This window comes from Acanthochromis polyacanthus, chromosome 13 (assembly GCF_021347895.1).
Source record: "Acanthochromis polyacanthus isolate Apoly-LR-REF ecotype Palm Island chromosome 13, KAUST_Apoly_ChrSc, whole genome shotgun sequence".
Taxonomy (NCBI): Eukaryota; Metazoa; Chordata; class Actinopteri; family Pomacentridae; genus Acanthochromis; species Acanthochromis polyacanthus.
In genome coordinates, this window is record NC_067125.1 from 9803070 (window position 1) to 9817331 (window position 14262).

The 14262-nt window shown below is 40.8% G+C and overlaps 1 protein-coding gene across 1 annotated transcript in view; it reads left to right on the top strand.

The window, feature by feature from the left end:
- pik3cb (phosphatidylinositol-4,5-bisphosphate 3-kinase, catalytic subunit beta) overlaps positions 1 to 9094 on the top strand; it is a 62812-nt gene extending 53718 nt beyond the window's left edge. The window contains exons 20-24 of the mRNA XM_022193030.2: positions 1285 to 1452; positions 1571 to 1694; positions 1800 to 1945; positions 4701 to 4833; positions 7336 to 9094. Of these exons, the coding sequence (XP_022048722.2) occupies positions 1285 to 1452; positions 1571 to 1694; positions 1800 to 1945; positions 4701 to 4833; positions 7336 to 7473 (709 nt within the window). The 3' untranslated portion in view covers positions 7474 to 9094. The remainder of the gene's footprint in view (positions 1 to 1284; positions 1453 to 1570; positions 1695 to 1799; positions 1946 to 4700; positions 4834 to 7335) is intronic.
- Positions 9095 to 14262: the final 5168 nt, after the last annotated feature.

Genomic DNA, 14262 nt, shown 5'->3' on the forward strand with positions numbered 1-14262 from the left:
ACTCCAGTTTATATGATTGAACAGAGTGAATATCACTGAGGGAGTTTATATGAATTAGCTTTGAATGGCAAATCACTGCCTAATGTGATAATCTTGTAAGTACATTACAGAGGGACTTGATCCACAGAGATACAAAGTTACATATGAAGAGTTCATTTGCAAAAACAGATAACTCCGTTTTGATAAATTTTCAGAAAACTTTTTCTTTTATTGTTTACTTGAGATAATATCAAACTGAAGTTGAGTGGATTTGACTCAGTAGAAAAACACATGGCAAAATAGAGAAAAAATAAATTATTATTATTATTATTATTATCTCAAGTAAACAATAAAAAAAGTTTTCTGAAAATGTATAAAACGGAGTTACCTGTTTTTCCAAATAAACTCTTCATATATATTAAGTGGTGAAATGACCTAAAACTATTCTTAGCTTTGCCTGGTGCAGATTTTGCTCACAGAACAACACCATTTATCAGAAATCTAAAAGTTCTGCACTCCTCAGCCTAACTAAGAAGCCACGAGTGACTCATGTGCAGCCAAAATTCACGTGACCAAACCTCAAGGACTGTTTGGCTGAACTGCAAGGCGTGTTTCCACAGAGCAGAGGAGACGAGTGTGGAACGAAATCAACAGTTGAGAGCACAATAAGATGCTTGATCATAATAGATGTAAAATGGCTTAAAAATTATAGTGATAGTGAATTAATAGTGAATTATCTTTCTAGAGTTGATGTACAAAGTTGTGAAAACGCCTCATTTATAGAGGTGTACATGGTGTAAAGTTGTATTTGTTGATTCCAGCTGTGTCAGACTCTAAACTAGACATAGTTGTGCTATTTCTTAAAGGTCCAGGACTTTTTGCTGTGGAAAAAAAGAGCACACAATGAAAATAAATGTCACTGGAGCTAGAAATGACCAGAAAGTGCTTAAAGTTCATTAAAAGAAATAAAATGTAAAAACAAAAATCGCTACAGCAGGTACTTATGAAAGTGTGTCTGCAAAGCAATCCATGTGTAAATATAAGCAGCACAGTAATAATGTAGTCATTGGGAATGACATTTTCCAGGGTTATTGACTAAAAATAGACATTATCAGAAACTATAAGTATTACAAATTTCGGAAGAGGGAAAAAAGGCGTAATGAAATGACTCACTTCAACATGCTTTAATGGGCATTGCTGTGTCCACTTTTGAGAATTTTTTCTTAGCTCTTCTAAACCAATACTCCAGAAAGGACATGTACACGATGTACCATCCGATTCACTTTGCTTCTCTTTCTCATGCAGAATTGTACCATATGGTTGCCTAGCAACAGGTGACCGGGCAGGGTTGATTGAAGTGGTCTCATCAGCAGACACGATTGCAAACATCCAGCTGACCAGCAGCAACGTTGCAGCAGCAGCAGCATTCAACAAGGATGCTTTACTCAACTGGCTCAAGGAGAGAAACTCTGGGTAAGAAGGTGCTTCGGGGTTCAATGAGCCTCTTCAGAACGAGTTATCTTTGTGGTTTCCTTAGAAGAGGTGCATATGCAGCACAAATTTGTTTAATATGTGTGTTGTGTGTTTACAGTGATGCTCTTGACCGAGCCATCGAGGAATTCACTCTGTCATGTGCAGGCTACTGTGTAGCCACTTACGTCCTGGGCATTGGAGACCGCCACAGTGACAACATCATGGTCCGCAGCACCGGACAGGTTGGACAAACGTCATATATACAGAAATATTCCACACTGCATTTGCCTTTGTTTTTGTGTGTGTGTGGTGGCAAGGCTGACTTGATTGGTCCTGTTATCTGTTAGCTCTTTCACATAGACTTTGGTCACATCCTGGGCAACTTCAAGTCCAAGTTTGGCATCAAGAGGGAGCGTGTGCCGTTCATCCTCACACATGACTTCATCCACGTCATACAGCAGGGCAAGACTGGATACACAGAGAAATTTGGCAGGTTTGTTCCACTTTGGTTTTCTTCAGCCTCTGCCTTTCTATGTATGCAGCAGAAATCTAATCATTTGGAAATATAGCCAACTTAAAAACTTGGTATTAATTTTCCACAGTTGTTTGTGTTGCTATTAGTAGGACTGAGATTCATATTATTATTGAACAGTATGATCTTATTGTTGGACTGTTGAATTCAGATGTTCTTTGACAATTAAAAGAGAGAGCCAACATAACTTAGTAAACTTAAACTTCTGGTTTGTCAGATGACTGACATTGCCGACATAACAGCCAATCAGAATAAAACAATCATACACTGACATGAGGAGTAAGTACCATCAGTCAGCATCTTTAGTATTGAAATAATCATCGATGGCTCTGCCCATTAGACAGAAACAACGTGAGCTTAAATGTTTTACCTGGCATGAATGATACTAGAACCAAACTTTTACCCATGTTGTAGAAAAGCAAAATGTAGTTCATGACACAAAATACAAATTAAGATATTCTTTTTTTGTTTATTTGATGAGAGAGCAGAGGAGGAGCTCGGCATGACTAAAGCGGGTTAAATATGAAGTGATGTTGGGATGTCAGAGGAGAGATCAGGCCCAAGAGGCATAAAGGAAATACACTGACATGCAGTCACAGTCACACCACAGATGGAGTCAGATTGTCAGTGCAGTTCCCTCTCCATCCAGCAGTCGGCAGTAGACACTCGGGTAATGATGAGCATCTACTGGCTGAGCAGAAATGTACTCTGTTGGAATCCAGCAAAAGTCTATAAATGAGTAAAATGATGTGTAGTTTACTTGCGGGTGAAGATTGACTGTCATACAGGCTGTTAGGTTTTATTAAAGCATGTAAAATTCACAAATGCAAGCAAACAAAGTATTCATATATTCTGAAGTGTGCCCATGTTTTCATGTGTCGTTTAAAGAATGCATATTCAAAACATTAAATCCATTACTGCCTGGCTTCTCTGTTGTCCTAAAAGTCCTTTTGAAGCAGCCAGGTGTGAGCTGGTATAAATGTCATGAGCACAGAAAGGTGCCTGAAAGTAAAACATACCCAGTTGTAGTCCAGTCAGTTTATACAGAAGTCACATATTTTTGGATTTTCTCTGACAAGCAGATTCTTTGAAACAATGCTGCACTGCTGAAGCTGCTTCAGTGTGTATATAGTTCAATTAAAACAGGATGCATAATTTCATTTTGCTTTTTCTGAGAAAAATGACTAAGCAAAATGTCCTGATAGGATCGCATGGAAACAAACCTCAATAGTAGCACTTTCGAGAGATGCACTTACGTGCTGCATGTGTAAGTGCGGTAGGCATGAAGCAGCAACGGCAAGGCGTGCATTATTTATCAAGTAGAGATGGAACAAGACTAATCATTTTGTGAAAGTGGAAATACCCGTGTGGTAGAGTCATCTGTCTTATCACGGCCTAGATTCAGAACTACACAGGAGGGTAATCATTGAAAAACAAGTTCTGAGAAGCATCAACTGTTTCTGTAGCTGAAGTTACTGTTGCTGTTCAGAAGTAATCCAGATGAGACACCATTCATCCTCACACATTATGATGAACGTAATTATTAAAGAAGTACGGCTCCACTGTGAAATTACTACATTGGTTTATTAGCGTTGTCTAACCCATGCCACACTGAACTTGAGATGGCAGAGTGCTGGAGACAAATTATCACTTTAGGAGTTTGTCAAGTCAGTCAGTGTTTATTTGCACTGACTGAATGTCTTCATGTATAGTACTCTGTCTGCTCGCATGACATTTAAACCACCAAGATATCCAACAGCTAAGCATCACAGCAGGGTGTTTAAGAGCAGCCCCCAGCTGTACATCCCACCTGACGTGAGCATGAGCTAGAAAATAAACTGTATCTATACTTCAAAAAGCAGAAGTACAATGATGGAACGTTGCTGCGTCAGCAAATGTGGTAAATGTGGGTTCAGAAAGTGGCACAGTGTGTACCAGCTCAGACAGAGAGGATGTAAACGCATCACTTCGAAAGTGTAAACAAGCTAGTGGAAATTTTTCTCCGCATCAGGTGCCTTACATTCAAAGAACTTTCCTTTAACACTTTAAAGTTCATGTTTATTTTCTGTCATTTCCCTTTGACTCAGTATAGATTAGAGATTTTACTATTAAAAAATTAGGAAACTGTGAAAGCCAATTAATTAAAGCTATCTTAACACATTTTAATTAACCAAGAACAGAGGGGATAAGTGTCAGTGCCTGTAATTAGCACTGTGAAACCACCTTTTCTATGCAGGCAGTTTACCAGCATAAAGGAAGGGTGCAGTGAGCCACTGGGTGGTTGACCTCAGATATATATATATAAAAAAATGTTTGTCACTTCTTCTGAACGGTGTGTGGGCAACCTCATTTATCTCAGTCAGAGATGCGATAGATGTGAAGAAAAGCAAACTGCAATAACAAACGCTTGAACTTAGTCACCTCAAGCTAGTTTGGCCTACTTACCAAAGGAATACAGTTGTTTGTTTATACCCTATGTATGAAATAAATAACAGAGATGCCTATTAACTGGAACCTATCTGAACTTGACTTATTACATTTTATTTTCTTTCATTTCCTGTGTAGTATCATTTCAAATGGATGTCGTTTGCTTCCCATAAAGGAAAGCACTGCAAGAGAACACCATGACCATCAATATGAAGCCCAATAATTACTGACATGCTGCTGTGTATGTTCAAAATGACAAACTGTTCATGTGTCTGTGTTGTTCTTGTAGTTTCCGTCAATACTGTGAGGAGGCCTACCTAATCTTGAGGAAGAACGGCAACCTCTTTATCACACTATTTGCCCTCATGCTGACTGCTGGACTGCCGGAGCTCACCTCAGTCAAAGACATCCAGTACTTAAAGGTATTACTGACACATGTAGAGGAGAAGAAACGAACATTAAACTCTCTCTCTACTATATGTACGCCCCCTGTCAAACGTTTTGAGGCATTTTGTCATTCAAATAAATTAGAACCTGTCTCAAACCTTTTGACAGGGGGTGTAGGTGTGTGTGTTTGAGTGAAATAAAGAAATTTGTTTTGTTTTTTCACTTTTATCATTTAGGGCATTTATTTGATGTAAACAATAACTGGTCAAAATAACAACAAAGATGCAGTATTTTCCTACCTCGAATAATGCAAAGAAATGAGTTGATATTCATCTTTAAACAGCAACAACGCTGAAGTTTTAGCTCCAAAAGAATTCAGAATCCATTAAAATTGTCATTAATATATTCAATAAATATTTACTTTTCAGTCCCAGCTTTTATGTAACTCGGCATTGTATACATGAACTCCACTGGTGGGTTGTTAGGTGACTTAAGAATTCAATCAGCTCGGCCTTATGTGATAGCTTGTGGTTATTCATCTTCCTCTTGGTCACGTTGAAGAGATTTGATCGGGCTGACAATGATGGAATCTTAACCTGACAGTCTCACTTTGAGGTATGAGGCATTGTCAGAGATGAAGGAAGCAGGCTTTCCTCCAGTATAACTTTTACATAGCTTGATTCATGCAACATTCACAAAACCGAATCATCACAAGTCCAGCATTTGACACTGTGCCTTTCAGGCCTCTTCAGGTTTCCGTCTAATCATTAGACAACAATGGGTTGGGCAGAGATCAAAGTAGGAATCATTTGAGAAACTGACCTTCTGAAGTCCTCTCCAGTCTAACCCCTATGATCTTTTGCAAACCTCAATGATGAGCTTTTTTTCTAGTTTTGCATGACTTTAGCTGCTTTTACCATTAGCTGCCTGTTTTGAACCGCTCTCACCACATCCGCTGTCTCCATTCTGTTTGTAGGTGGCTTGATATCGTGTTGCAGTTGTTGTGTGACTTTCAGCGAGTCTGTGGTCATCCCAGTAGATTTACTTCTGTCCTTTTCAGTGTATAGCTGTGCCATCCCTAATTTCTACTTTCCAACTCATTGCTCAAATCACACAATCGATACTGTTGATTAGTTGAGTAGCTTTTTTTGAGTAGTTTTTACAGCTGTTTATTATTCGCCTGACTCACCGGGTTAAGGCTGCAGCCTTTCAGCAGCTTTGTCCTTCCCATCTGTGTGCTACTGTTCTCAGAATCCCTTTCACTACAGAAAACAACAACTACTTCCTATAGCAGAGTGATGATGAGGTGCAGCCAGATCGTTGTGTTCGGTAGAATGAGCTGGCAGAGAGAGGCAATGACAGAATGAGCTGAAGCACATATCATGTTCTGGTGCTCAAATTATGTCTTTTTTTTTACAACCAATGTACAAAACAATGACTTCAAGTAATGCAGACATAGCAGTCAGTGCAGACACAAATACACTGCCTGTCCAAAAAAGTCAGCACTTGGATTGAACTAAGCGAATAGGTAAGATCCTTCCATCGGATAATTACTGCAGTGATGAATAGGTTTCAGCTGCAACAACTTATTTAACCCTAGCTGAAGCAGTGAGGAGCTTCTCATTTCTAAAACAACCATGTAGGAAGATATATCCTGTGGTCATGGAGAGGATGTTAATCTGTTTCAGAAGGGTCAAATTATTGGCCTGCTCCAAGCAAAGTAAACAACTAAGGAGATTTATGAACCTGCTAAAACTGGGTGAAGAACTGTCCAACGCATTATTAAAACCTGGAAGGATAGTGGTGAACCATCTTGTTTGAGGAACAAATGTGGTCAGAATGAACTCTCAGACAATCATAGAAAATCAGCAGTAGAACTCATGTTTAATAGTGGAAATAAGATCATTTCCACACACACAATGCGAAGGGAACTCAAAGAATTGGGAATAAACAGCTGTAGCTCCAAGAACACCACTGATCAGTGAGGCTAATCAGAAAAAAAAAATACCTAAATTTGCTGGGTAACATAAAGATTGGACTCTGGAACAATGAAAGAAGGTCATGTGGTCTGAGTCCAGATTTGATGGGTGCATCAGGGTAAGAAGAGAGGCAGATGAAGTGATTCACTCAGGATTCATGGAGCTCACATTGAGAATGAGGGGCTCAGGGAGCATGAGACCTCATTTTCACGCATGGATTGGCCTCCAGAGTCCAGACCTCATTAAGAATCTTTGGGATGTTCTGGAGAAGACTTTGCACAACAGTCCGATTCTCCCATCTTCAATCGTGATGATAGCGTGCAACTTTTTTTTTGTACGATCAGTGTACATATACATTCATAACCGTTAAATACAGAGTTTATTCCAACCATCTCAGTCTCTGAGTATCAGCATGGAGGTAGAGAGATACTGCTTAGACACATTTAAAATTACTTTATTATTCTATGTTTTATATTTGTCTCATCAGCTTTCATTACTTCTCCATCCTCATGCTCTCACCACTAATCTTTATCTTCTCTTGCAATCCTCCCTCTTCAGGATTCTCTGGCTCTGGGTAAAACAGACGACGAGGCGCTGAAGCAGTTTCGCCAGAAGTTTGACGAAGCCCTGAGAGAGAGCTGGACAACCAAAGTCAACTGGATGGCCCATAATGTGGCCAAAGACAACCGTTCCTAGAGCAGCTGCGACCCCTCGAAGACTTGGGGCCAAGAGGACACAGTGAGGGAATATGTGAGTGTGTGGGACGGGCAGCATGTGCCAAGGAGACAGGGTGACAGCCATCCTGAGTCAAAGAAGGGAATCTAGCAGAATACCCAGAGCAGGAGCTGATTCACCTCCCATGTACTGTACATACAGAGTAAACCTGCTCTCTGCCACACTTTAGTTACCCTGCACCCGTACTTACTGTATCCCTCCTCGCCTTGCATCACTCCGGCATGGTGCCTCCTGAACATCCAAATTCACGGTCTTGTGACATTTCTGTGGAATCATGGTGGGGAACGTCATTGCAAGTTTTGCACAGGCACACCAGCTGAAGGAGAACACAGCCAAAGGAAGGGAAGTGAACTCTGTCCACACTAAGGATCAGCTGTCAGCACGGAGAGGGCTGATCCACTGGTTAACAAAAGCCTGAAAGTCTGGAAGCGGTCCAATCACGTCAGACGGACCTGAAACTTGGCTTGAACACACTCTGATGGGACATGTATTTAGACTACGCCCCTGAACTGTTTTAGGTGGAGCGGAGATAACACATGGGTGTGGAAAGAAAAGAATGGAAGAGACAAAAGCCCCCATGTCTTAAAACAACGAGCACCACGGCCTCAGGAAGTGCATCTTAACACTCGCTCACGCTGTCTCAAAGTGTGCCTCAAAACTGCAGGAAGATTGTATCGTTTGAGGTTTCTTGTTCCTTTTGCCATTTAAGAATTTATCATGAGACGTCGATGTGCCAGACTACTTCACTAGTCCACAAAGAAAACATGTGAGGGAAATGATAAAAGAGAAGGAGAGAGAAAAAGATGCTCTGAGCCTTTTGGTCCACTGTCTGAATCTCAGTTCATTCGGACCCTTGAACACTGGAATGTTTGTAGAGAGACATATATGAGAAACTTTAGTCTTTTAATAAACTAAAAACTTTATTTTAGTTTATTTTATTTTACAATGGCAATGTGCTTTGTTTCTTTTAACATATTCAAATCAAAAGCATTATTGGACAAAGTGTTATCACCTCTGAGTTATCACTACCACCTGTCATTCTGCTCATTCTATAAACCGTGATGAAAACTCACCGAGAGATTACTGATGCGTTTAACATGTTTAGGACCAAAACAGAAAGCAGATGTAATTTTATTGTCTGTACAGTGTTTTTAATGATCTGTTTCCAAATTGAATGTGCAAGTACGTGCCGCTCTCTTTTAAGTGTATTTGTTTTTATACGAGCAGATGTGGGCGGAGTCTGGGGCCTGTGTGGGCGGGGCTGATCAGTAGGGACATTACACTGCGATGCAAAGCTACATCCTTGTTTCGCCAGACGGTGCTCGACCAGCATCCGCATCTCTGTTTGATTTTCGTGCAATATCCGAGTATATGAACCATATCTTATCACATAAAACCTTGGGCCCCGGCCTAAGCCTATAATGGTTTCGTCTGCTGGTTTAAGTGTGATGCAGCTGTATTTCGCACCACTAGCCTTCAGAAGTCTCAGACACTGGATATTGTCAAATGTACAGGCTTTTATTGTTTTGCTGGTTTTTGTTTTCATAGGAGTTTTATTAAAGTTATTTTCCACTGCGCTGCATTTCCGCCTTTGGTCTGTTTCCTTCTGCTGCTGTGGACGTGGGTTGTGGGTCGGTGCACCCACTCAGGGCAGCACCGTGCATTTCGTCTCTGTTTTGAGAGTTGTGAGGATTTTTTTTATTGATTCCAGAGCAGAAATATACTCGGACGAGTTTTGTTCACTGTTTTCCAAGAGAATATGTGAAAAGAAAGCTTCATTGACAAATAGAAGGAAGTCAAAACAGGACATATACTTCTATGGTCACACATTGAAAGACGACCAGCTGAGATGTATAACGTAACATCCCTATTTTTCTGTGAAGCTTATAGCAGCAGCTTACAGGATTAAATTGCACATGTACCACGGCTAAGATGACCTTACACAAGCGAGACCAATCTAAAAGATCTGAGATAACCTTACATTTGACTGCAGTATCACATGCTTTCTTCAGTGTCCATTTTTTTTTATGTCACAGTGGTTCACTTTAAGGTGACCACAAAATGACACAGGAGATTTAATCAGTGAATGATGAATCTGAGCAAGAGTCCTGACACACAAGGACATGAAAACGAACTCACCAGGAGCTGGAACAAGCTTCAGTCTCCTCCACCAGCACTCACCAAGCAACCAGACCTGCTGCAAGGAGTCACTTTAGGACAGCTCCTTACCTGCTCCCTGAATGGAAAACATGAAGCAAAACAAGCAGAACTTACCGCATGAGCCTTGTCTCAATTGGCCTTCCTTACCTCTGTTTTACACGTTACGGTTGTCCCATTTCTTTTGGGGAATCGGGACTGGTGGCATAGTCCTCCAAAAAAGGGTGGACTGTCGTTTCAAGGATTTGATGACCAAAGAAAATGGACACCTGCCTGTGAAGTCTAAAGAATAAACAGGTCAAAGGTATTTTGGCTGCACAAGGACCGACACAATATTAGTCTATTTTCACATCTTATATTAATATCTAGGCTGCACAGTGGCATTGTGGTTAGCACTTTCACCTTGTAGCTAGAAGATCCCCGGTTTGTGACCCAGCTTTCCTGGGATCTTTCTGCTTGGAGTTTGCATGTTCTCCCTGTGCATGCGTGGGTTTTCTCCTGGTACTACAACTTCCTCCCACAGTACAAGAACATGCTGAGGTTATTTGGCAACTCTAAATTGTCCATAGGTGTGAATGCAAGGGTGTTTGTCTGTATATGTAGCCCTGCGACAGACTGGCGACCTGTTCAGGGTGTCCTCTGCCTTCACCCCAAGTCAGCTGGGATAGACTCTAGCCCCTCCATGACCCTAATGAGGATTAAGCGGTGTACAGATGATGGATACCATCTTGAGTGATCCCAGCGCCAACGACGCATTGAGATACGACCACTCGGACCACGTTCGGAGGTGACTTTGGCCACGTGGTCACACTGGACCACAGGAGAGCATCATCCGCTCAGATGATGTCTTTTGCGGAAGTGAAAGTGCTTACTCATTCTCAAATTATGTAATTTGACTTGGTCCAGAAAGATAATTGACAAATGTGTCATATCTTTGGTGTTGATTTGCCTTGGATATGTCAAAGAGTCAGCCAAGTCTGTACTGTTCAGATTTCTTCTCCGTCTTTTAGGCTCTAGCAGACAATGCACAGACCATTGCTACCTCCCACCTGTTTAAAACAAAGCGCTTGGAACTGATATACTTCCAGCTGACCACACGTGATGGGATCGCCAAAGACACATCTCCATGCCAGGTGTAGATTTAATGTTGTGGCTTATTAATGTAAAGCTATTTAAATTCTGTGCAAATTCTCTAAAATTGTCTTTTACCATTACTGATACTGAACTGTTTAATTACCCTCTGAGACCCTATTATTTTATTCCTTATACCTTGTACTTTATTTATTTATCATAGTGGGAACAGGGCAGGACCCCAAAACTGCGGCAGCAAAATAGAATGCAGCCATCAGTTGTTGTTATTTTTGATTGAGCTCTTCTTACTGTGTTGTGACAGAAAGTCTACTGTGAAGAAGAAAAAAACAACCTTGATGTAAGATTGCACCCTTGACAATGTGGAACAAGGTTACTTCTCACATAAACACAGTGTGTGAAGAATTTTCTTAGTTTAGTTTAACTCCAGCCTGCATATCTTTTTCTCTACTTGCAAATGTGTCCCTTCTTTTGCCTCAACTCCACACTAGAATTACAGTATATTAAGGGGATCTTTGTAAATACTACTCTGCTCTTCATTAAACTCCCTCATGTGTGGGTTCTTTATCATCTAAACTGCACAAAAATGCCTTTTGTTACTTGTTGTATGACTCAGAAAATGAATTTCTTTTCACTCTGTGGGGAATGTTAAACAAGTCTTAACCTTCTTCAGTCATCATTTATTGATTCTCTGTCACTCAAAGCTACAATCACTGCTCAGTGTGAATCATCCCCTGTATGTGTGTTGTGGTTTGTTGGAGTTACATAATGCAGTAAACCGGTTGAAGGGCTGTTCATCGGGAAAGGGGACACAGTGGCAGATATCCTGTAAACAAGGTGCAAACATGAGATATAAGAAATCAACTAAAAATTATCTGAAAATAAAGCAACATAATTAGATATGTGTGTACAGCCACTTCAGAAAGTATCCGGACATGTTCACTTTTGGATATCAAAGCCATAATTTAAATCTGTCATTTACGGAGGTATTCTGACCATTAATTCAATGCATCATAGAAACTGCTGGTCACAATTTCACCATTATGTCATCTTGAGTAAGTCTGGATTTGTGCAATTTATCCTATTCTTAAGGCAAGATCCTTTCAACTTCCATCAGGATGGATGGAAAGTGTCTGTTAACCGTTATCTTTAGGTATATCTGCAATAATTCTACAGATTTAAAGCCTTGAAAACACACTACCAGTCAAAAGTTTGGACAGATCTTCTCATTTAATTGTTGTTCCTGATTTTCATGACTATTTACATTGTAAATTCTCACTGAAGGCATGGTTCCTACCATGAAGCATGGAGGTGGAGGTGTGATGGTGTGGGGGTGCATTGCTGGTGACACTGTTGGGGATTTATTCCAAACTGAAGGCACACTGAACCAGCATGGCTGCCACAGCATCCTGCAGCGGCATGCCATCCCATCCAGTTTGCGTTTAGTTGGACCACCGTTTATTTTCTAACAGGACAATGACCCCAAACACACCTCCAGGCTGTGTAAGGACTGTTTGACCAAGAAGGAGAGTGACGGAGCGCTGCATCAGATGACTTGGTCTCCACAGTCACCCAACCTAAACCCAATCCAGATGGTTTGGGATGAGATGGACCACAGAGTGAAGGAAAAAGGCCCGACAAGTGTTCAGCATCTCTAGGAAGTCCTTTAAGACTGCTGGAAAACCATTTCACATGACTACCTCATGAAGTTCATCCAGAGAATGCCAAGAGTGTACAAAGCAGTAATCAAAGCAAAAGGTGGTTACTTTGAAGAATCTAAAATATAAAACATGTTTTAACTTACTTATAGTGCTTTATAGCCTGCTTTGAGTGTAGGACTAGGTCTATATATACTGCTCAGGTGTGCTACTGCACTGGTAAAATAGTTGCCTTGCACACACAAATTTTGGGCTGCATGGGGAGTGGTCTGTGTGGACCCTTACTTTACTGGTAGATGCAGAACGTAAAGCACCAACCTCAGTCTGGGCTTTCTCTGAAGTCGTTTCAGTGTTGTAGACTCCATCCATTCTTACCCCCGGTCTGGCATCTGCCACAGAGAAGCCCCCCATAGCATGATGCTGCCACTATACATTAGTGTAGGGGTGGTATCAGCATTAGGATGTTGTGTTTGGAGTGCTGCTGATCCACTACTGTTTCGTCAGGCCAGACTTTTGTTTTTTTTGTATTTTTTATGTCATGCTCTCAATATTCTTTAAATGGCTGATGAACTAGAAGCAGGCTGTCATGTAACTTTCAGCTAGTCCACTATAAAGGCCTGATTAATAGAGTACTGCTAAGATAGTCGCTCTAAAGTTCTGCTAGTGTGACGGTTGCATTTTTGGTTGTCTCTCTAACCAAGAACCTACTAGCTCAGTCACTCAGTATGGTGCTTAGCTTTATGAAGTCCAAACTCCTGGTATTCCACAGTTATTGAGGCCACTGCACTCAAAGTGTTGAAAATAGCATTAAATCTACAGCATAAGGTTTGAATGCTTTCATAACTAAGAGATTTCAGATTTGGTTCATAATTTTTCAAAGGTTTATCATTAAATCTGAGTGTAGATTAACAGGAAAACACTACTTTTATCTGTTTAAGATTCTATCCACTTTTACTACAAGTAGTTTATACTTCTGTTGTTGAATTAGATAAAACTACATCAGATTCTGAAGAATCTCCTGTCTGTAAATTCAGTGTTTTTAGCTCGTTTGGGTGCAATGTTAAAGGGTCATTTTAATAGTTTATATGTGTAGATTCTCAGTCTGGCAGGTTTTAAGGATCCTGAGGGCTTCATTTGGAGACAGATGGACCTATTGTTGGTTCCTGAGGACGTTTCATCTTCATTCAAGATGAAACAGTAAAGCCTGCAAAAAAAAAAGGGAAGGGGTGTGAATACATTCTGAAGCAACTTGCATTATTGGTATCACATCACTGGCTGTTTCCTGACCTGTTAATCCCTCCACTCTTATCCTTTGCCCTTTACACGGATTGAATCCAACATACAAGTATTTACGTACAGATTTTATGAAGTACTTGCTCTCTGTCCAGCTTTACACTTACATAAAGTTCAGATACTTATGAAGGCAGCCAACCTTCAGCCCCATAAACATAAACACTGACTCCTACATTTCCGATGATGCAGCTGGATAGTGTCTTCATTTGACTTTCTTTTCCTGGTAAAGGCTGTCGTCTTAAAAGCCACACGTTTGCACTACAGGATTTATTGTTGATACTTACAATCTAGGCACTCAAATAGCAGAAAATAATCAAGTATTGCATCACATAGGGGGCTACTCAGCGGTGTAGTGGTTAGCACTTTCGCCTTGCAGCAAGAAGATCCCTGGTTCGAATCCCGGGGTGGGCCTGGGATCTTTCTGCATGGAATTTGCATGTTCTCCCTGAGCATGCGTGGGTTTTCTCTGGGTACTCCGGCTTCCTCCCACAGTCCAAAAACTATGCTGAGGTTAATTGAGTACTCTAAATTGCCCGTAGGTGTGAATGCGAGT